Raw genomic sequence first — 23,817 nt, 5'->3', positions numbered from 1 at the left:
TATATATATATATATATATATATATATATACACACTCATTTTTTTTATTTAATTAAAACATTTATTCTTTTAAATTGCATTATTTATATTATTTTTATTTATTATTTTATTTTATTACCCTTTGCACCCTAACAACTAATTCCACCCTGCTCCCTTTAAATACCCCTGCACCCCATAATCATAACCCACCCTTACTCCTTAAAATACCCAACACCCTTAAACACTAACCCATCTTAACCCTATGAATATACCCTGTACCCCAAAACCCAAACCTATCGCTAAACCCTAAAATTACCCTTGTACCCCAAAACCCAAACCTAATCCCGAACCCTATAAATACCCCTTTACCTCAAACCCCAAACCTACCCCTGAACCCTAAAAATACCCCTGTACCCCAAAACCCAAACATAACCCTAAAATACCCCTGTTCCCTGAGGAAGAAGGCAGGACCTTCGAAACGCGTCGGATTTAAAAAGGGATGAACTTTGGCCTCTGGAAACGTCAGAGGCTCCCTCTCGTACCTTGAGCGAATCAGTGTGCTGCTGCAGAATAAAGCATCTGTAACGCAATCCCCGTGAGTGTGGTGTGTTCTTCGAACAGTGAGCAGTAATTTTCAAACGGACCCATCACTGTTTTCTCCGCACCCGCCCTGAGGAGTGCACGAGCGCCCTTGATGGAAATGGAGCGTAGCAGTGACCCTGCATGCGCTTAGCACCGCCATGATGACAACCCGGGAAAGGAGCCACGAATGGGCAATCATGCAGGTTGTTGAGAATACGGTATAGACCGTTCCTTACTTCAAATACCGGGATGCCGCATGGTTGGCGAGGGGGTGCACAACAGGCGCTCTATGACAGCAGCAGTGGCTCAAGGACGAGGGACGCAATATGCTGTTTAATGGGATGGCATACAAGTACCACAAGACATTGCGGCATTCGCCCTGCCCGATATCGGGCGTGTCATCTACTTAAGAAAAGAGACTTGCATCAGCCACTAACAGTTCATCTTTCCCTGAGGAAGAAGGCAGGACCTTCGAAACGCGTCGGATTTAAAAAGGGATGAACTTTGGCCTCTGGAAACGTCAGAGGCTCCCTCTCGTACCTTGAGCGAATCAATGTGCTGCTGCAGAATAAAGCATCTGTAACGCAATCCCCGTGAGTGTGGTGTGTTCTTCGAACAGTGAGCAGTAATATATATATACATATATATATATATATATACACACTCATTTTTTTATTTAATTAAAACATTTATTCTTTTAAATTGCATTATTTATATTATTTTTATTTATTATTTTATTTTATTACCCTTTGCACCCTAACAACTAATTCCACCCTGCTCCCTTTAAATACCCCTGCACCCCATAATCATAACCCACCCTTACTCCTTAAAATACCCAACACCCTTAAACACTAACCCATCTTAACCCTATGAATATACCCTGTACCCCAAAACCCAAACCTATCGCTAAACCCTAAAATTACCCTTGTACCCCAAAACCCAAACCTAATCCAGAACCCTATAAATACCCCTTTACCTCAAACCCCAAACCTACCCCTGAACCCTAAAATACCCCTGTACCCCAAAACCCAAACCTAGCCCTGAACCTTAAAAATACCCCTGTGCCCCAAAGCCCAAACCTAGCCCTGAACCCTTAAAATACCCCTGTACCCCAAAGCCCAAACCTACCCCTGAACCCTAAAAATACCCCTATACCCCAAACCCCAAACCTAGCCCTGAACCCTAAAAATACCCCTGTACCCCAAAACCCATACCTATCCCTAAACCCTAAAACTACCCCTGTACCCCATAACCCAAAACTATATAAGAACTGTTAAAATACCCAAACAACCCCAAAACATATACCTCAGTACCCCAAAACATATACCCCTATACCCATACTTACCTTATCCAAACATTTTAAAAAACATACTTTTACCATTCATGCATTTACAACAAATTTCATTGTAAATGTATGCGTGGTAAAAGCATATAAAATGTAATGCCATGTGTTATAATGGCATTGCGGAGTCATGGTACTTTTGTATTGAAAGAATGCGGAGTGATGGTATGCGGAAAGAAAGTTGCGGAATAATGGGTGTTTACCCTCCCCCGGTAAGTATATTGGTGGCACGGCGGCCCATATTTCCAGGAACATACTCATATTTTTTCACCACCCAGTTGAAAAATAAACAAATGTTTCTCTCATTGATGGCCAGCACCGACATACACTTTTAGACACACCTCCCACCACAAGTTCTAGAATTGCGAACTTTAGAGCTGGGGAGCTACGTTCGAATCTCGGCATCAGCTCAACATCCTGTGATTCCAGGCAAATTGCTTTGTCTCCCCGTGCCTACGACAAATGAATGTGTTCTTCTGTAATGTAAATTGTGCTCATGTCATGTTGTCGAGTTTGAGCTATATAATATTGCAAGGAACAATAAAGTAGGGAAACTCGAGTTCACACACTACTGAACGCGCACTCTTAAGTGCATCAGCAGTGCCCTGTGAATCGAGTGTTTCACAGGCCTGTCACAGATAAGAAATGATATCAAAACGAAATCCTACAAAACAATATACTACTGGCCGGCAGCAATTCATACCCGGACAACGTCGGGACGGGCTGCTAATACTGATGACACTGGTGCACATAAAGCCCCAGCGCCATCTTCAGAGGGCGATCCCTTATTAGCATGAGGCATGCTCCATGCAAAGGAGAGAATTCCTTTGCCTGTGCGCCTGCAGCATATTACAGATGCGAGCGCAAAGGGAAAGAAGCTTTAACGAAGCGCACTGTCAGTGCGTTCCCTGATTGCAGCCCTCTGGAGGGGGGAAAGGGGTCCATAGACCCACTCAGACATCCTCTTGCAGGCAGGCGCAGTCACTGACTACACCCGCCTGCAAGAGGATCTCTAATTCCCTTTCAAAGTGCAGGCGGGTTCCCGCCTGCACAGTGAACACATGGAGCGGCTTTAAAGCAGCCACTCCGTTTTTCATAGGAATGCGCTGCCCCAGGAATGCATGAATTCACAGCTACCCTGGGGGCAGCGTATTCACTGTAATATGGCGCATTTTCCATAATTGCGCAAGATGCACATTTAAAATGCGCAGTTTGTGTAATACAGGCCCTGATATCCCATGGGAAGTGCATCATAAAAATATGTCATGCAAAGGAGAGTCTCTGTCTAATGCCTTTTGAGAGGGCATGTGCGCCTAGAAACAAGTTGTTCTGAATTTAACTCCCATGGTTTGAATCCCAGCAGGCCCTCTCAGTCTTTCATCCTTCCAAAGTCAAAATAATTAATGCAACTGGGTGAACGTGCACATTTTGAATATGTGTTGTGTTTTTTATAAATGTCCTTTATTGTAGAATACAGTCTATCAAAATAAACAGCATGTGTTGTTCTGCCTTAATTTTCACAAATCTATACATATAAATGTCACCCTTTTAAAATAGCAATAGGAGTAGTTCTCGCTGATCTGGAGAGCTCACGCGTCACCGTGAAGCCTGGGCCGCCTGCAGTCTCGCAGGAGCCGTCCCAGCTGTGCCTTCCAAGCACCGTGTGACCTTATCTTTATTGTCCGCTGCTAATACGCTCCTGCCTGGAGGTATTGATTTTCCGCCCGAAGCCTGCAGATAGAAGTGTCTCAGCCGTAATTTCTCCGTGTTACATCTTTCAATTATATGTCTCACTCGAGGCGGCGGCTCCCTTGCACCGACACCCGGCCTCTAAATCATTACCGCACACACACCAGAGACAAACCCGAGTCCACATCACCTCGGGTCCTCGTGGCGGTACCTGCTCAGCATCCTTACCTGGGAGGGCCAGGGGCCAGCCGGTCTCAAACTGAGACATACAAACATCTGCCCGTGGGCAGAGTACCTTGTATCAGATGGTCAAAAGCATGCAACAGAACAGCCTTCTCAAACCAGTAGCTCGTGAGCTACTGGTAGGTCTGCAGCTGCCTGTAAGTAGTTCTCCTGCGTGCAGCCCACCCTCATATATTGGAAGCTTTTGCTTGCTTTAATTCGTTTTCAAATTTTAAAAAAATTAGAAAGAGTGATATTTGAGGGGAAAATGTGTGCATTTTCAGAACTAATGAGGCTTTGTTTGCAGAAAAATTGTTGGATTTCCAAAATGTATTTAAAGATAATAGTTCTGTGATAAATCATGTAGTGTTGGGGAGTGTTCTTACTACTATTATTAATATGATACCAGGAGCATTGCCGCTATGGCGTATTACCAATGCAGATGAATTGCACATTGACTTTTTTACACAATCCTTCCAAGTCTGCCTGATGCATTGAGGTACTCACTGGTGGTAATTTCACGTAATCTAATCTGATGTAGTCACTATTAAAACACTAATAATAATTAGTGGAGTTCGAGGTAGTCCGATCCGCCAGCAGAATTGGGGGACTTTTGGCCACTCTGCGTTGCGCTTGTAATGTGGAATTCCATCCAAAGTGCACCAACCGCTGAGTGGTCGAGTTTTTCTTGCACATCGATCGAAACTGGAAAGTTAGAGAGCACGGGAGAGATTGGCGTCTCCTAGCGCAATTTTCAGTCGCTAGGAGGGCACCCGGCAAGATTTCTCCAACGCGGGTGGTCGCAGGTAGTCGAGACCATTCGCACTCAGAAAGCTACCGCTTGAGTACAAAATCTACCCGAGCAGCAGTAAAATCAACTAGAGAAGATGCTCCCTCTGAAATGCTGTGATTTTTCAGCACGGAGCAATCGCCCAATGCTAAATCACATCACAGCGCGAGCAAAACAACAGGCCTATTTCCCACCATTTGTGGAATTCCGCTGAATCTCAAAGAGCTTTTTTGTAACTCAGTGGTACTCCGCGAGCTCCGCCCAGGCCTAATAATAATAGTAGCTCGAGATAATTTTCTCTGAACAAAAGCTCTTCTTAAAGAAAAGGTAGGAGACTCCTGCACTGGAACATGCAGTAACCAAGTACCTACAACATCCACCACTCAAGAGAGTATGTAGTGTACGAGAAGACTTAAGAACTTTCACCAATTGTATATTTATAGCAGTGAAAATGCAAGAATTTTAGGAATTTCAGTAAGATCAAGCATAGAGGCCAAATCACAAACCTATTTTCTTCAGTAAATGCATGTTTTCAAACCAAAGATACTTCCATTAACTATTGCCAGGATCTCATAAATGGATTCCTGGCAGACATCAATGGATAAACTACACAAAATTCTCTGTAACGAGTGCGGAGAAATCCAGAGTAAAAAATCCCAAGTACGAAGTGGGGACAAGGCGGAATAGGGTGTGGTTTGCCTTGAAAGTTTGAGAACGTCCACCAACTCATGTTTGTGGGCATTCTCAAACTTCGATTCAACCTCTTCTCACCCTGGAAGTGGTGCTCAACCAACACATAGAGAAACTCCCCTAAGCCCCAGATGTTGTGGGTTGTACAGGAAGGGCTTTCTCCACTGGAGAAATGTTTGCCCTGAGATGAAATAAAACCAACAAATTGTGCATTTAAAGTGATGGCACCATTATCCCTGTCCCTAATTCTACACTTTGTAGACGAATGCACATGGGAATAGGAGTGTGGGACAGAGGTCACATGACATTCCCCATACTATACCTGTAAACCTGTACCTGGTGCAGTTTTGCAAGGTGTACTAAGGGAAAGTATTTCAATTGCACCAGTACAACTACTAGTACTTTATTTGTAAATTGGCCCAATTGGTTCAAAGAGCATACAGGAAGTGCTTGCCAACAGAGGATGCCTTATGCAGCCAACACCATCCACCGACACAGTATTTAGTCAAAGAACAAAGAAGGGACTCCCATCAACAGAGTATATAGCAGGCCCGGCTCCAGGAATATTTATTTGGGTGGGCCAAAGGTACATTTGGGTGGGCCACAGCTGGCCCACTTTATCGCTTCTTTATCTAGCCAGGCCTGTTTCTGGGCCCTCCTTTCTCTCCTTAGTCTTACAAGGCACAGTAAAACACACTCTTTTCAAAGTTTCTTTCTAAACGTTATCACTCTCAAAAGTGCTTTTCTTCCATGTAATGTCCCTTTGATGGGAAGAAGAGGTTTCTATGGTGGGGGTATCAAGCAAGTGACACTACTCGGGCTCCCTCTGTGTGAGCCTTCAAGGAGAAACCCTCTTTATTACTACATCCACCTGGCCCCTGATTCTGCAGCCTCCTCCCTTATAGGCTTGATTATCCACTTTTTTACCACCCCTCTCCATTACACCTTATTTCACAGCTGACCTTGGGCTCCAGCCCTAGCCCCATATCAGCCACCATTCAGTTCCACATTCATTATTCCCAGTAAAAAAACAATAGTAAAATCACCTTCAAACTTGAAACATTGAATATAGCAGTAAATGTAATCAGCATGCGTGTTAAAATATGCGCCACAGTTTCCTAATCGGCCGGCTTTAGTGCTGGTGTAAAAGTCTTTTTGACCTCTTTTTTTTACCTCTTTCTCTGTAGATAACTCAACTACCACCCTCCAACTGTGCCCTTCTGCTCCTTGTAGCCACTCCCCCTCATGGTCTCCGCCTCAGACTCCCCAACTACCACCCTTCACCAGTGCCCCTCATCTCTCCGTAGCTCCCCCACGCCCCATGACCTCCTCCTCAGATTCCCTCATTGCCACCCTCCACCAGCACCCCTTATCACTCTGTAGTTCCCCCCCACCCCATGACCCACTCATCGGATTCCCTAACTGCCACCCTCCACAAGTGCCCCTCATTTCTCTGTAGCCCCCCCACCTCATGACCTCCTCCTCAGTTTCCCTTACTGCTCCTTCCACCAGTGCCCCTCATCTCTCTGTAGTTCCCCCACCCCATGACCACCTCCTTGGCTTCCCTCACTGCCACCTTCCACTAGTGCCCCTCATTTCTCCATAGCCCCCCACCCCGTGACCTCCTCCTCGGCTTCCCTCACTGCCACCTTCCACTAGTGCCCCTCATTTCTCCATAGCCCCCCACCCCATGACCTCCTCCTCGGCTTCCCTCACTGCCACCTTCCACTAGTGCCCCTCATTTCTCCATAGCCCCCCACCTCATGACCTCCTCCTCAGTTTCCCTTACTGCTCCTTCCACCAGTGCCCCTCATCTCTCTGTAGTTCCCCCACCCCATGACCACCTCCTTGGCTTCCCTCACTGCCACCTTCCACTAGTGCCCCTCATTTCTCCATAGCCCCCCACCCCGTGACCTCCTACTTCGGCTTCCCTCACTGCCACCTTCCACGAGTGCCCCTCATCTCTCCATAGCCCCCCGCCCCATGACCTCCTACATGAATTCCCTCACTGCCACCCTCCATTAGTTTCCCTCATCTCGCCGTTGCCCCTCACTCATATCCATTCCATTTGTTGTATAGCGCTACTCATATCAGTGGAGGGTGTCACAGTACTTTACATAACAGCACACATTTTACAGAGACAATAAATTAGTCTACGGAGAATGTCACATAAGCCAATGAGGATTTCAAGGTATAGAAATCACATCATCCACACTGGTGGGCAATATATTTTACAAGGGTTTGGTCTGGGGAAGCAAAAACTCAGGATTTAAATAGTACCCCAGTGGTTGGGGGTTGGCTTTACTGATAAAAAGGTACAACTGCCAAACAAACTCTTTTTAGTAACATTAGAATGCGGAAAGAATGTAGAAGCTCTAACTATATCACAACACAAAAAAGCAAAGTTTGTATTCAGCTCTTTGATGACATTTCATAGGTCATTGTCCTATGTTAGGATAGTAATTTCTGGACTGCAAGTTACACAAGGATCTCTGTAACAGAGGTAGTAACCCACTGAGCTATTCCCATAAAATTCAGTTTATCTGCATTTAAAAACTACTAAAAGACAAATGGTTACTCTGCAGCAGTATTATAAATCACCAGTTATCTGAACAGTTGTTGTTTTACGTCAGTGGCAGGTTCACTGCGAGGGCCAAGTCTCATGTTTGGGTGGGCCAGGCTCATGTTTGGGTAGGCCAGGCCCACCCGGCCCACCCTCTAGAACCGGGCCTGGTATATAGTATCCGAAAACAATTAAGTACATCACATGAACAATTTTGTAGTGTTGGGGAGTTGGCAAGGATCCCACCAACATACTATGTGTTGTCAAAAAACATTGAAGTGCTACTAGACAATGGGGTATGTTATTTTAGAGAACATACATGAACTGAGAACCAGAATAGTATTCAGCGTCAAGGAGCATATATGGATGTGACCGCCAAAATAAGGTGAATGGACATACAAGTCAACCTTTGGGATTGTATGTGGCAGAGAACTGCTCTCTGACAAAGTTTGAGGTGTAAATGACCACACAAGAACGTCTGAGTATCTCAGTAAGCGGTGTTCAGAAACTTTGACGAACTATGCACCGAGATGGTATGTAGTGTCAGAGAACATACAAGATCTGCACCCCCATCACAGTCTGTAAAACCAAGAAGCATACAAAGGACTGCCTGGCAACACATTAAGTGGGGTGACACAACACACAAAGACTCCTTGTCAGCTGAGCATGTAGTATCAGAGAACATAACAGTGCTCACTGACAAAACATGTGATAGCAGTGAAAATACTAGGATGTCCTACCATCACAATTCATGGTACCTGGAAGTATGTAGGAACTTCCCACCACCAGGATATGTCAGAGTCATACAAGAAATGTCAAATCAACACAGTGTGTAATGTCAGGGAATATTGCACAACTGCTCAAAACACAGTAAGTAATGTACCAGGAGTCAGGACCACTTGTCAACAGAGTATTTAGAGACCCTGAACACAAAACAATCTGCTTGAAAGCAAAGCACAGAGTATCAGAGAACATGCTCGACCTGGATAACAACACAGTGTGACGTTTCAGAGAGCATACTGTAAGTGCTCACCAACAATGCATGCAGTGTCAGAGAACCACAATCAAGTTGAAGAAAGTAATGATATTGCATGATCAAGTTTGTTGTCCCACACTTTTGGGGCTTCAGACAATAGACACATTTTTGTATTTTCATTTGCTGAAGTCTCACCATGGCAGATAACAGGATAACCTTTACTTTTTGCCTTTATTTAGGGTATTTATTTTGCAGTATCCTTATTTCACATTTTACCCATTTTTGACATTATAGACAACAATTATTACGGAAAAAAACATAAATCAGAAGAGGGCACCACCAAAGGTAAGTCGATGGCATCTGAAGATGTGGGCGGATGGGACACACATTCTGAAGCCGGCAGGTTGTGAGATGAGCACTCAACTGAATGTAGGGGCAGGGGGTTCTCACATATGCATCAGAGCTTGCACCTTCGTTTCATGGGGACATCAGGCGGGCATGCCTTGCAGGAAGCTCATAACTTCTGGCAAAGACTCATCACTGCTCGCTGAGAATCTGAGCTCGGTCTCTGTTCCCCAGTAAGGCAGTTTGTTTACCGACACCAGTGTATCACCTGTTTGGAAAGTGGGAACACACCACAGCAGAACGTGTTGTATCACACGCTGACCTTAACCCCTTCGCAGCTGGGCAAATTCCAATGCTGTGCTGGGGGGCGCGCACAGCGCTCCTGTGCTCATGACGAGGTCAGCTCGTCATGAGCCACGGTGGTCATGTGCTCATGACGAGCTGAGCTCGTCATGACCACACCCGTTTCTTTAGAACGTTTGCACAGCAGGGGAATTAGCCTACCGTGCGAGCGTTCTGAAGGTCATGCCGAGCTCAGCTCGTCATGAGCACATGAGCACCGTGGCTCATGACGAGCTGAGCTCGTCATGAGATTCGAAGGGGTTAAATCTCAACTCTACAGTACTTCCAGAATGGTACATAAATCATGATCCTGTCAACACCCAACGCCATTCGGCCACTGTGACTCCCACACCCCCAACGGAGAGTTGAAACTTGTCTAGTTGAGTGAGTGGTAGCTAACAGAAGCTTCGAATTGTGCCTACCAGAAGGGCAATCCTAAGCACAAAGCATCACTAATCCATTCTGTTGTTGAGTGGCAGTGCCGGACAATAGTTGATCAAGGTTATATCCAAGTCCCAATAGAGCAAGAATTATCATGCATTCACATTGTCCCGAAAGAAAGAGTTACAGAGATTTGCACAATGTATTACGATCATGAAGAGTGCCCTCGGCTTATAAAATGTGCATGCATTAAATGAATATATAATTTGAAGAGTCCTTGCACCCTGATTTCTGACATAATTGGAAAGGTATCAGGTTGAATGGTTGCTACACGCAATTAGAAGCAATTTTCAGGTGAGCCAAAAGATGAGAGATGAGCAAAGCAACTTTAGAGTGTCTTATAAACAAGTAAGGTTAATAATAATATTCCACATTTGTAAAGTGCGAACAATCACCCGTAAGGGTCTCCAGGCGCTGGGGGTCGTGGGGAAGATTAAGCAAGCTATTGCCCAGAGTCACATGGTGCTGGGCTAATCTGCCACCAGCACCGGGGATTGTACCGTGATCCCCAGATTACAGCGTCAGTCGCCCAGGCGCCACACCTCTAGACAGTGAGCTCCGACCACTGAGCAACATGAATCACAGCTCAGAGGAAAGAGGAGTGTGGCATACAGCCAATCATTGGTGACAAAAGGCAAGAAGTGTGTGTCTTGTATTTAATCAACTGTCCTTCAGGTTTGTGCATAAACCTTTTGGGAGTGACACAAAAAGGAAGCCCGGCCATAATGCTGTTACCCAGCTGGGTCATGAAACACACACTAAAGGTGATGGGAGGCTGCTTGCAATAAGTGTAACCACTGGCGATAGTTCGGGATGGCACTCCAACCGGGCTTGTCAGTTAGGGCTGGACTGACAAGCCATCACTGTTTGACTCAGTTTGGACCCAGCCATATGCAAATCTGTCTTTTCCCCATTCCTCATAGGAACAGTCCAGCCTGAACTGCAAAGCCAGGTTGGAGTGCTACCCTGAGCTATTGCCAGTGGCTAGACTGTGTCACTGGGACCAAGCTGTACCCGGCTGATGAGCCCATAACTAGGGCGAAACCAGTCCTGGGGTGCTTGTGGTCCGGAACAGGGGGTGGTGAAGATCTCCACAAACAGGAGGATAATTACAAGCAACAAGCTGCCTGCAATGACTGCTCCTGACATCTCACAATGACAATCAGATATGGGGTGATATTAACAAAGTCCTTCCTAGCAGATCTCGCCACCTATTCTTTCTCCAATCCTTTCCTGCTCAGAATCATAAACTTTAAACAAAACATCTCAGAATGGACATCCCAGTGCAGTAACCTGGTATGTGGCGTATGGCCATCAGAAATGCCATAAAGTGGCCTGCAGAGCTGTTCAAAGCTGCCAGCTTCCTGAAAACCATAAACGGTGCACCTCTTTCCCGGACTTCCTCGTCCCTCGCACTGCTAAGGGCTACATCTCATAATACGAAAAAAACCACACCTCAGTGGTCATTGCCCACAACATGGAAACCCTTTCCACATAGAATCAATTAGAAAGACAACACATTTCCAACCATACACCCCACACTGTGCGGTGTGCTACCCATGTAGGCAAGCACTTCAGCTTCCCAGGTAGGGGAAGTGCTGCTTCATAAATGTTGCAATACAATAACATACAATGCATTATTTCCTACAGGTGTTACTGGTATTGCCTGCCTCCATTATTTTATACGGGAGTGTGTTGAAGTACCAAAGTGTGGTGCTTGACTTACTCCAAGAAGGGTCTGGAGTACAACTTAACCTGCTTTCTCGCCATTAGGTCCATTGTAAAAAAGAATCTTGTGAATTGCAATTGTTTTACAGGTAGATTCATCAAAGACCCGTTTTGCGAGTCTTTAATAGCGATTCATAAGGAATCGCTATTACAGACTCGCAAAACGGGATTCATGTAGGAATTGCAAAATAAATTGCGATTCCTACACATCCCTTATTTGCGATTAGCAAATTGCTAATCGCAAATAAGGAATAACTCCCCATTCTTTCCTATGTAGGAATGAATGGGGAGTATTCCTTATTTGCGACTAGCAATTAGCTAATCGCAAATAAGATAGCGATTTCAAGGGTGCCAGGGGTGTCCAAAGGACACCCAGTAGCACCCCGCAAATGCAAATTTACACAGGTGTTGCGCACACACATGTCCAAAGGACATGTGCGTGTGCAACATGCAACAGAGAAAAATGCACTAAAGTGCTTTTTTCTATTTTTTCGCAATTTACCACGAAGTCAGACTTCGTGGTAAATAGCGACCAAATATTGCGAATTCGCTATTTCAAATTGGTTAATGAATTGCATTTAAGGAATCTCTAATAGAGATTCCTTAAATCCAATTTCTCGCAAATATGCAATTTCGCAAATAGCAATTTTTGCATTTGGGATGATGAATCCCAAATGCAAAAATTGCACTCGCAAAGGGCCAGATTCTCAGAATCTGGCCCTTTGCGAGCGCAATTTAGCTTGATGAATCTACCTGTTAGTCTTATGTTTAATAGTAGTTTTCCCTCATTTTTCCAACCAAATCCCCTTGTCCCTCCCATATTCATAACTAAAACATATACGTGTGTGGAAATCTCTGTCACGCCTCGAGAGATCTCCGCACAGAGAAGACGGGAGAGGCAAAGACGGAGTTCACCAGCCGTAGGTTTTTGAATTGTGTTTCTGCCGCACGCGAAGTAGTAAAGTTGGAGTCCTCCTTCGCATGCTGCCTGCTCTGAATCTGGTCCTTTGTTGGCAGAGCCGTTCTCATTGTCAATGGAGGAACAAGTTCCATGCTAACATTGGATAACATTTCCAGAGCCTGGCTCTGATGAATGTGTGAACTGGTTGAGCCACCCTTCAGAGCTTTACTCCCTGAACCTTACACAGTCTCCGTGTCCCAGGACACCAAGAAGGGAACCGAGGCTTTCGATCTGAGCCTCCACTTTCCTTTGAAACCATTGTCCCAAGGAGCAGCCTCACCTTGTTGCCACAATGTTTACAAGGAGGTACCACAGCTGCAATAATTCATCACATGTTTAAAAGACAAACTTCAACACAGAATCTGTGATCTCCGACACCTTTGGAGCAGCCCCAGGCAATCAACAAAGTGTCATCATGAAAACTAAAAAAACACTTCCATTTCTGTGGCAAATGGACAGTAAAGGCAACTTCTGACCCAATACAAACGCCCTGAGGTCGGTTTACTGTTGAAACTTGGTTCTCAAGCAATCACGCCGGGTGCTGGTCAAAGCGTAAATCACTGCAGAGACATGGAGAGAGTGCAAACACCCGGCTGACCCCCCTGCTGGGGCCTTTCAGTTTGAAAAGATGCATCGCGGTGGCTTGAATTTCACAGGTAAGTGTTCACGTGAAATACCTTCTTCTGAGTACGTTTTGAACTCATGTTTGACCACCAAATCAACTCACAAAAGTTTAATTCAAGACAGTGCCAGTAGCTGCACAAAGCATTTTTCAATATAATTAATAGTCAAATGCAAAGAGTTCACAGGTATTCTAATGAATTCAATGAGATGTTAGTAACATGAACACACTTTAAATTGGCCCCCGTTAGTGGCTATCCTGGGTATTAATTCGTCTTTTAATTTCTGTTGCTTTTCCATTCACACTGTCGTGTTCATTTGTATATGTAGGTCATCCTTCTGACATTTAAAGTGACACTATTTAAGTAAATTGATCAATTATCACACACCTGGCAAAGGGAGATACTGGAAATGGATTGGGGCACAGAGGAATGAATAGAAAAACTCTAAAACTGATTTGTAATTAACACTAAAAATATTGCATGAAAATTGATCATTCGTTATATCATGGAAATAGATTGTTTCATATTTTTCAACAACCACCAATAAATTAAAATATTACTAAAACTACACAAGTCATTTTATTTAGAGCGTTAGGAACGTTTTTGGATAAAATGATGTTGAAATAACTGCAAACTACACCACAAAGATGCTAGGCTAGGAGAGACGCTTTATTTGTACAAATATATGTAGAGGAGGACACATTCCTGAAAGGGGTGCGCCGAAATGACTCTCGGGACCATTGGACTGGGGTTCACTCCTTGGGCATGCGGAAAAACATTATTATTATTAAAACGAAATTTAGAGCAGGGTCATCAATTCACTATCAGCACATTTTACAAATGCCATCGGCCACCGGGTCTCAAGCTATCACCCAACCCTTCTCTAAGACTTCTAGGATTGTTTTGAGTTACTTCCACCTCCTACACATCAATTAGACAGGAAGACATAAGTTATAAGGAGGCATCTCCAAACTCTGTAAAAAGTTCAGTTGTTAATTATGCCTTGAAAGTAACTGTGAGGTGAAGATTGTCACTCAAAGCAATTCTCCACAGACAAATCTTTGAAAATCCCATTATCTCTTGGCTATTTTATTTATAACAGGTTGCTATTTTTATTTTTATCCCTTTTTTTGCTTTCCTTTTCCAACAGTTTCCCAAGCATTCCAAAGTGGAGCTTGGCATCACGTGGCACAAACTTATGATGGTATAATATAAATGTATTAAACACGTACCTCAAGTTCCTTGAAATAAATGCAACTCCTTGCCCATTCAACGATGGAGAAAAGTGTCTGGTCGGCCATCTTGCACATGAGGCCAAACGTGCTAGGCTTCTCATGCCGGCTTTTGCCTTGCTCTTGCTGCAGACAGGCCAGTATCCGCGCCTTGATCTGAGGCTCGTCTGGCTCCAGCTGCAACAAATTCAGGATAGTTTCGGGAATGTCTGGGGGGAAGCTGGTTTGGTAGGCGTCTGAGTAGATGTAGGCGGGAGCGGCAGATTCATGTGGACTTGAGTAGTGGTCAGGCAACTCGGATTTAATTGTGCGATTGGGGAAGTGTGGGTAGTGGTACCCTTGCAGTGCTGCATGGTTCGGCATGGCCATTCCCAGGGATGGTGTTCCATATGGACTTCGGTCGTAGTTGACTTGAGTCATTGCAACAGTGTTCAAGGGCAAACTCTTGGAAACGGAATGGATGCTGTGGATGTTGGGGGGGATGGTGTACTCCGTCTGGACAGGAGACACGATTTGAGGCAAAGTCTCGAGTTTGAAACCGTTTGCACGTATTAAGGCTTTCTTCTGTTGCTTTAAGGCACGGTCTCTCTTGTACATTGGTCCGAATTTGTTTCTTCCACCTCTCATCCTGTCTGCCCGCACCGCTGGTCAAAAAGAAAAGGAACATCAGTTACAACGGACTAAATGTGGTAGGAAAAATAAAATGTACGTTTGTAAGGAGAGTATTTTCAGTACAAGACATACTCAAACATTGAGGCCTATGCACGAATTAAGGGCCTGATTAGGATCGCGGTTTTCCCGCATCCTCCGGGCCCGCGGAAGCCACCGCCAGCCCGGAGGATGCGGGAAAACCACTGCAGAGGCACAGAAGACCCACCGCCAAATTAGGATGGCAGTGGGTCTCAAAATCCGTCCTCTGCTTTTCTGCCGCTGTCGCCTTCCGACCGCGGCAGAAAAGCTCTAACATGGCTGGTGGTGTCTGTCAGACAACGCCAGCCATATTAGGATAGCGGAAAACATATGCTTTTCCACGGCGGCTTTTCCGCCGTGGAAAAGCATCCGGAGATTGCCTTCGGGGGTCCGTTGTGGGCCCCCTTGGTGACGGGGCGTGAGGGTGCACATGGGGGTACCTATGGTACTCCCCTGCATTTGCGTGGACAAAGCGGCGGGCACCGCGCGGTGCCTGCTGCTTTGTGCACGCAAATGCTGTGCATGCTTTTTTAACATTGCGGCGGGTGCAGCTTGATGCTGCACCCGCCGAATGTTAAAGATTGAGGATGTGACTGCCACCCTGGCGGTCACATCCTAATCTGCACGGAGGGACCTCCGCAGCCCCTGCGGAAAGTCCCTCCTACTCTATGGTGGCGGACGGACTCAGGTCCGTCCGCCATCATAATCGGCCCTTAAGAGTGAGAAAGTGCATGATACAAGATAAATGGAAGCTTTTCCCTACTGACTGTGAGTGCCTATCAGGCCTTCTTTACAAATTGCAGGCTTATCAAGGCATCCGTAAGACTGCTAGGAAGAAGCAAATGAACGTCAATGGTGGTGGGGGCCATTTTGCATAACTGGCATTTGTTCGCCAGGAACTAGACTGGGAGTGCACCTCTTTACACGCATGCGTTACACGTATTTGGCCAATTTCCAATTTTCAGATGTGGATTTGGCCATGAGAAGGGATTGGTAATCCATCCTATAGTCTGAATACCCACCCCTCCATTTAAATACTAGTTAGTATTGGTGGAGGAAGAGCTAAGTGGGCCTCATCAGAGACCCTCCTTTCTCAAATCTATTGAATGATGTCGCAATTGGTCTGAAAACCCAAGCTAACATCATCAAATAAAGGAACATTCTAGAATGCCTATTGCTAAAGATTATTTCTGATAGAGGTCTGCATAAAGAGAACTGATGCTTTTTCTCTGCATCCGCATGCCTACTGTAAGAAGAAGGTCCGGCGTGTAAAAAATCATCAACTTTTCACTGTGAGATATAATAATAAAATATTATTAACTTAACCTGCCACGTCACAATCTACAATCCCATCTGCCAATATCCTAAATGAATCATTTGACTTTCCCAACTTATCAGAGAAAATATCAGGCCTACCAGAGAAAATTTACATTTTCGTAACAAAACATAGTAATACTATTTAAAAGATTTGTCATGCTTTTATATTATGAAATACAAGAAACAGAGTTAGTTGAAGTCCATATCCCAGAAATATTTTTGCAAGAGATTACAAACGGAGAAATCTATTTCAAAACCCATGTGTAACTCACGACTTTCTAGTAAATCATTGAAGGAAACAGTAATCAGTGACAAATTTTTTAAAGAAAAATAGTAAATAAAAAAACGATTATTTTGCATTATTTTGGTACTTATGTAATACAAAAAAAACGATTTTTGTCTTGAGCATAGCTCAACAGCTCGCATTGGAAAAGTTCAAGAAATAAATGTAATCTTTTTTTATGAAAAAGAAATAGTTTAACATGAGTTCATTAAATGTTCTGCCATGGTAAAAATGCCATTTGTTTCTTTCTATTAGACACGAGCAGCAAAAATGATGAACATGGATGATTCCTGTTTGCTGTATGTTGTTTTTATTCGAGCACCAGAGCAAAGTTTGTTTGATATCACCCCAGGACCTTGAGCCTGTATTCTTCCCAGTGTGTTATGCCTATTCATAAATTTACATTTTTTTCCCCTTTTGTAATACATATTTTCTCCTCCAGCCAGCCCATTGCAAAAAATCGCAAGCATTCATAAACAATCCTGAAACTTTCCAAACATAAGAAATCATACGCAAACGTCTGACTTCAATATGTAACCTGTCAACTTCATTTCTTTCAGCTTCTTCTTCAAAACGATGCCCAGCCGACTCCTCAGGCCCGCAGTAAAATCACCTGCGATTCACTAATTACTCCGGGAGACCGTCTTACCCGCGAATGGGGTATTTGACTCAGCTTGAGAAGGTAAAACTTCAGCGAGACCTGTTTGGAGCTGTATCTGACCAGCGCTCCATCACGGTCAGTCTGAATTTCCGATTTACCATGGTCTAGCAGGACCTAAAGTAACCTAGCTATTAACACCATTGACTTCTAAGCATTGTTTTTGGTTTATTCTTTTAAAATTCATAACTCCGGTTCTACTTATTGGCTTTTTGTTGTTTTGGTCTTGTTTTATTCATAAACATTTGATCTAAATTTTCAGCCCTGTGTGGTCTTTTTCTGGAGAATTCATTGTGTTGTGTTACTGTGTGTGTGTGTGTGTTGCACAAACACTTCACACATTGCCTTTGTAGATAAGCCTGACTGCTCTGTGCCAAGATAACAAAGGGTGAGCACAGGTTATCTTATCGTGTATCTAGCTTACCCTGACTAGAGTGGCAGTTCCTACCTGGGTGCATACATCAGCCAACCAGGAATCCAATTCCAAACATGCCAGCTCTGTCATGATGCAATTTGAGCCTATTCTCATGAATCACCTTGTGAAGGGGTCTTGGAGTACCTAAGTCCGCCTAGTATGCAACTTCTCCCTTCTTTTCCGAGATAAAGTAAGTTCTTGTCCATTTGTATTGGAGTGTTCTGGGTGCTACAGGCTCCAACACCCAAATCAATTGCCTAGCTTGGTATTCCACAGAGGAAGTCTTTTGTTCATACCAGTGTTGCACAAACTCCTGGCTGGCCTACAAGGATTTGTTTGCCTTTTTCATGTATTCAACCATTCTTGAGTGAAGGCCTGGTGCATAATCTAGGTTGTCCTGTTTAGACTCCTTGAGAGGTCTCTCCCAACCTTTTCTGACCAAAGTTAAGGGACCCATGCTTTCTGAGGAACCTCCCAGTAGACAAACAACAGGCACTGGAGAAGAATATCTCATCTTCTCCTGAGTTTATCAGGTACACCCATAATCATACCTTTCATGGGCTTAATAAATCTTTCAACCAGGCCATTACCTTGAGGATGGTATGGTGTGGTGAACTTATAAGTCACCCCACACTCATCCCACATTGCTTTCATATAGACAGACATGACGTTGGTGCCTCTATCTCAGTAACATCTTTAGGAAAACCTACTTTGGTAAAAATACCAAGTAGAGCTCTAACTACTGCAGGAACAGTGACTGTCCTAATGGGAATGGCTTCTGGATATCTAGTGGCATGGTGCACTACAACCAGAATAAACCTATGCCCAGAGGTAGTAGCTGGTTCTAGGGGTCCAACTATGTCAATACCCACCCTCTCAGAGGGAGTCCCCACTACTGGAAGTGGTATGAGGGGAACCTTTGGCTTGGTACCTGTCTTGCAACTGGCCTGACAAGTAACACCGGAGTGACCCAACTCCTTTACTTTTTCTGACTTCTGAGGCCAATTTAAAGTGGTTGACAAACCTGACCAGGGTTTGGTCTGCCCCGGATGTCCAGCTAAGGGGATGTCATGGCCTAGGTTAAGGAGGAACTCTATATACCGTTGATGGACCACCACTCTCCTAGTTGCTCATGGATTGGGGTCCCTTGCCTCACTATCCAGAATTTACTCCTCCCAGTATACCTTATGGGTACCACTGACATATTATTTCCTCCTAATCTGACATCCAACTGTCTCAGACCTTCAAGAGTGGGATAAGTCTTTTGCCCCTGGCTCAAGTCCTCTCTGGATGGGCCCCCAGGTCCTTGAAGTTCTGTCAGGTCAGGTCAGTCCTTCAGGGCAGTTCAGACTAGGCCTTCTCCAAGAAGGTTGGGCGCCTTCTGGTTCTGGTGACTTTTGGAAGAGGCCTTCCTAGGTTTGGTGCTAGGGACTCGGGTCACACTCTTTCAGGATCCATAGTCTGTTCACTTTCCTTTAAGGCCTTTTGTGCTCCGGTGGAGACACAAACACACTAAGGGAGACCCAGCATTGCTACATGAGTCCTTCTCTCCCCTTCTGCCTAAGAAAACGTTTTAAGGTCATTGCCCAATAAACACTACATAGCAGGGGACACAGATACTTTCTTAGGGCCAGTAACCCCTCCCCACTCAAAGTCTACAATGACTATGGAATGAGACTTAGTTAGATTGTCAGAGTTTACATTCTCATTCACTTCATCGGATAAGGTCAAGATTGGGGCAACCATTTTGGCCATACCCATGGTTAAGCTGGCACCTGTATCCCTCATCGGCTGAACTTCCACCGGATTAATTATCGCCTCTACTTGCACTTTACCATATTTGCAGGCCAGTGGGCTAAGGGTTCAACTTCCTCATCACTCCGGGATACCAATGTGGCTTCAGTGTAACCCCTGCAATCAGTGTTTGATAAAATACCCCTCACGCACCAAAAGGCCCCTTGCTGTCATGCTTCATCATTGGGGTCTTTGCACCCTTCTAACGGGATGCGGCGTGCTGCGACCTACGACTACGCGGGAGCACTTATAGTAATGACTATATGTGGTGCAAGTGAGTGAGTATATTAAGTGTGAGTGATGGGTTGAGGTGAAAAAATTAAAAAGCACCTGGCTCGTGGGTAGGCTAGAAAAAAGTTTTATTCAAGACCCCGGGCTGGTACTGTTAAAAGAGGTGCAGTGCGAGGTAATCTGTTGTGATTATGGACAGTACCTCAGGTGTGCGTCAACATGTTTCGGAGGCAAAGCTCCTTCTTCAGGACGGGGGCACAACTTCCCCACCTTACTCACGTTTCACTTAGTTATAGAAAAAAGTGTGTTATATGTTAATTTAACAAAAAGTGAAAAAAACTATATATACAAGTGTATGTAATTTAAAGGCTACTATGTGCCTACAGCGTATTGGTTCAAGTAAATGTGATTTGCATCACTTGTCAAGTATTCTTTGCTTGCTTCATGAGCATTTCAAAAACGTCTGGGGGGTGATTGCTGTGTGCAAGGGACTCAGGATTACTCGTCCTCCGTCTTACCCCACACGCTGCTCCGCTGAAGTTCAGTTCAGCGGAAAGTTATAAATACACCGTGCTTTCAGGAACCTGGCGGACCCCAAATACTGAATACAATCCTACCAGAACAATGGTATACCCACTTTCAGAGTCTTTACAACTACACAGGGCAAATAACCCATGATGAAGACCAGAGGCCAAAATTGACTGCACGACTAGACTTTTCTATAAAGCGGTACAAAAGAGGGTGGTGATGGACGGAGCATCTGAATCAATCAAACACTCACACCCAGTCAAAAGATCTGGGTTTAATCCATCACCGTTCTTTAGCCCACTCTGCCACCCCATTTCAGACATGGCTATATGCATATCAGTCTGACCCTGTGCCTCATGGGAACAGTCCAGCACGAACTGCCAAGCCATGTCTTCCCTGGACCGGAAACAAGCTTTCGAGGACCGGTTTCTGGCATTCCAGCCGTCTTCAGCCCGGCTTGCTGGAATCCAGTGGCAAAGTGAGCAAGGGACTCACGTCTGAGCATACCCTGCCACACTTATGGTGGCCAAAAGCGGTACAAAAGAGGGTGGTGATGGACGGAGCATCTGAATCAATCAAACACTCACACCCAGTCAAAAGATTTGGGTTTAATCCATCACCGTTCTTTAGCCCACTCTGCCACCCCAGTTCAGACATGGCTATATGCAAATCAGTCTGACCCTGTGCCTCATGGGAACAGTCCAGCCCGAACTGCCAAGCCATGTCTTCCCTGGACCGGAAACAAGCTTTCGAGGACCGGTTTCTGGCATTCCAGCCGTCTTCAGCCCGGCTTGCTGGAATCCAGTGGCAAAGTGAGCAAGCGACTCAAGTCTGAGCATACCCTGCCACACTTATGGCGGCCAAAAGCGGTACAAAAGAGGGTGGTGATGGACGGAGCATCTGAATCAATCAAACACTCACACCCAGTCAAAAGATCTGGGTTTAATCCATCACCATTCGTTAGCACACTCTGCCACCCTAGTTCAGACATGGCTGTATGTAAATCAGTCTGACCCTGTGCCTCATGAGAACAGCCAAGCCCGAACTGTGTCTTCCCTGGACCGGAAACAAGCTTCTGAGGACCAGTTTATGGCATTCAGCCGTCTTCAGCCCGGCTTGCTTGAATCCAGTGGCAAAGTGAGCAAGAGACTCACGTCTGAGCATACCCTGCCACACTTATGGCGGCCAAAAGCGGTACAAAAGAGGGTGGTGATGGACGGAGCATCTGAATCGATCAAACACTCACACCCAGTCAAAAGATCTGGGTTTAATTCATCACCGTTCTTTAGCCCACTCTGCCACCCCAGTTCAGACATGGCTATATGCAAATCAGTCTGACCCTGTGCCTCATGGGAACAGTCCAGCCCGAACTGCCAAGCCATGTCTTCCGAGGACCGGAAACAAGCTTCCGAGGACCGGTTTCTGGCATTCCAGCCGTCTTCAGCCAGGCTTGCTTGAATCCAGTGGCAAAGTGAGCAAGGGACTCACGTCTGAGCATACCCTGCCACACTTATGGCGGCCAAAAGATGTACAAAAGAGGGTGGTGATGGACGGAGCATCTGAATCAATCAAACACTCACACCCAGTCAAAAGATCTGGGTTTAATCCATCACCGTTCTGTAGCCCACTCTGCCACCCCAGTTCAGACATGGCTATATGCAAATCAGTCTGACCCTGTGCCTCATGGGAACAGTCCAGCCCGAACTGCCAAGCCATGTCTTCCCTGGACCGGAAACAATCTTCCGAGGACCGGTTTCTGGCATTCCAGCCGTCTTCAGCCCGGCTTGCTTGAATTCAGTGGCAAAGTGAGCAAGGGACTCACGTCTGAGCATACCCTGCCACACTTATGGCGGCCAAATGCGGTACAAAAGAGGGTGGTGATGGACGGAGTATCTGAAACAATCAAACACTCACACTCAGTCAAAAGATCTGGGTTTAATCCATCACCGTTCTTTAGCCCACTCTGCCACCCCAGTTCAGACATGGCTATATGCAAATTAGTCTGACCCTGTGCCTCATGGGAACAGTCCAGCCCGAACTGCCAAGCCATGTCTTCCCTGGACCGGAAAAAAGCTTCCGAGGATGGGTTTCTGGCATTCCAGCCATCTTCAGCCCGGCTTGCTTGAATCCAGTGGCAAAGTGAGCAAGGGACTCACGTCTGAGCATACCCTGCCACACTTATGGCGGCCAAAAGCGGTACAAAAGAGGGTGATGATGGACGGAGCATCTGAATCAATCAAACACTCACACCCAGTCAAAAGATCTTGGTTTAATCCATCACCGTTCTTTAGCCCACTCTGCCACCCCAGTTCAGACATGGCTATACGCAAATAAGCCTGACCCTGTGCCTCATGGGAACAGTACAGCCCGAACTGCCAAGCCATGTCTTCCCTGGACCGGAAACAAGCTTCCAAAGGGCCGGTTTCTGGCATTCCAGCCGTCTTCAGCCCGGCTTGCTTGAATCCAGTGGCAAAGTGAGCAAGGGACTCACGTCTGAGCATACCCTGCCACACTTATGGCAGCCAAAAGCGGTACAAAAGAGGGTGGTGATGGACGGAGCATCGTAGACATTGTAGACTGTTCTATAGCAGAAGTGGAATTGGCTATCTCAGGGTTAACTAAAAATAAAGCACCAGGTCCCGACGGCATACCCCCTGACCTTTATCTGAGTAATATAGAGTTGTGGGCTCCCATTCTCACGAGGGTCTTGAACGAGGCAGTTGTGGCAGAACTGCCCCCCTCTTGGTCGTCGGCAACTATTGTTCCAATCTATAAAAAAGGGATTCGGGATGACCCACAATGCTATCGCCCTATATCTTTAATCGGCGTGACGGCTAAGGTGCTGGGCCGTGCCATTTTAAATCGTCTACAAGAATGGGCAGAGGATAACCAAATCCTCACAGATATACAATTTGGGTTCAGGGAGGGTAGATCTACTTCCGACCAGTGTTTGAATTTATACCTTTTGACAGCTAAGTACACTATCGCCAGTAAGGGGGCTATTTATATGGGGTTTATGGACCTCTCTGCGACCTTCGACCGCGTAAACAGAGAAAAACTATGGGCACTGATGATAAGCCTAGGAGTGGAACAAAAGCTAGTCGACACCCTGAAGGCAGTCACTGGAACACATCAGCAACGGTCCGATTAACCAAGAGGGAAGCAAGTCGGAACCATTTCTATGTACGAGCGGTGTGCGGCAGGGCTGCATTTTAGCGCCATTTTTATTTTCGCTATATATTAATAACCTGGACAAAGAACTATCCAAACTGAGTGTGGATTCCCCCCAAATAGGACACCATTCGGTGCCCGTACTGCTATACGCGGATGACGCGGTATTGTTAGCTAGAACACCGCTGGGGCTCCAGAAGCTGATTGATGGATTTGTTAATTTTA

General features: G+C 45.5%; 1 protein-coding gene across 1 annotated transcript in view; it reads right to left on the bottom strand.

Moving 5' to 3' along the window:
• LOC147710266 (steroidogenic factor 1-like) overlaps positions 1-23,817 on the bottom strand; it is a 438,859-nt gene that overhangs the window by 308,945 nt on the left and 106,097 nt on the right. Inside the window, exon 4 of the mRNA XM_086919966.1 lies at positions 14,506-15,149. Within this exon, the coding sequence (XP_086776092.1) occupies positions 14,506-15,149 (644 nt within the window). The remainder of the gene's footprint in view (positions 1-14,505; positions 15,150-23,817) is intronic.

Source organism: Lissotriton vulgaris, chromosome 5 (genome assembly GCF_964263255.1).
Source record: "Lissotriton vulgaris chromosome 5, aLisVul1.2, whole genome shotgun sequence".
Lineage (NCBI taxonomy): Eukaryota > Metazoa > Chordata > Amphibia > Caudata > Salamandridae > Lissotriton > Lissotriton vulgaris.
Note: the sequence above shows the minus strand (reverse complement) of the source record. Positions and strands in the feature narration are given on the sequence as shown.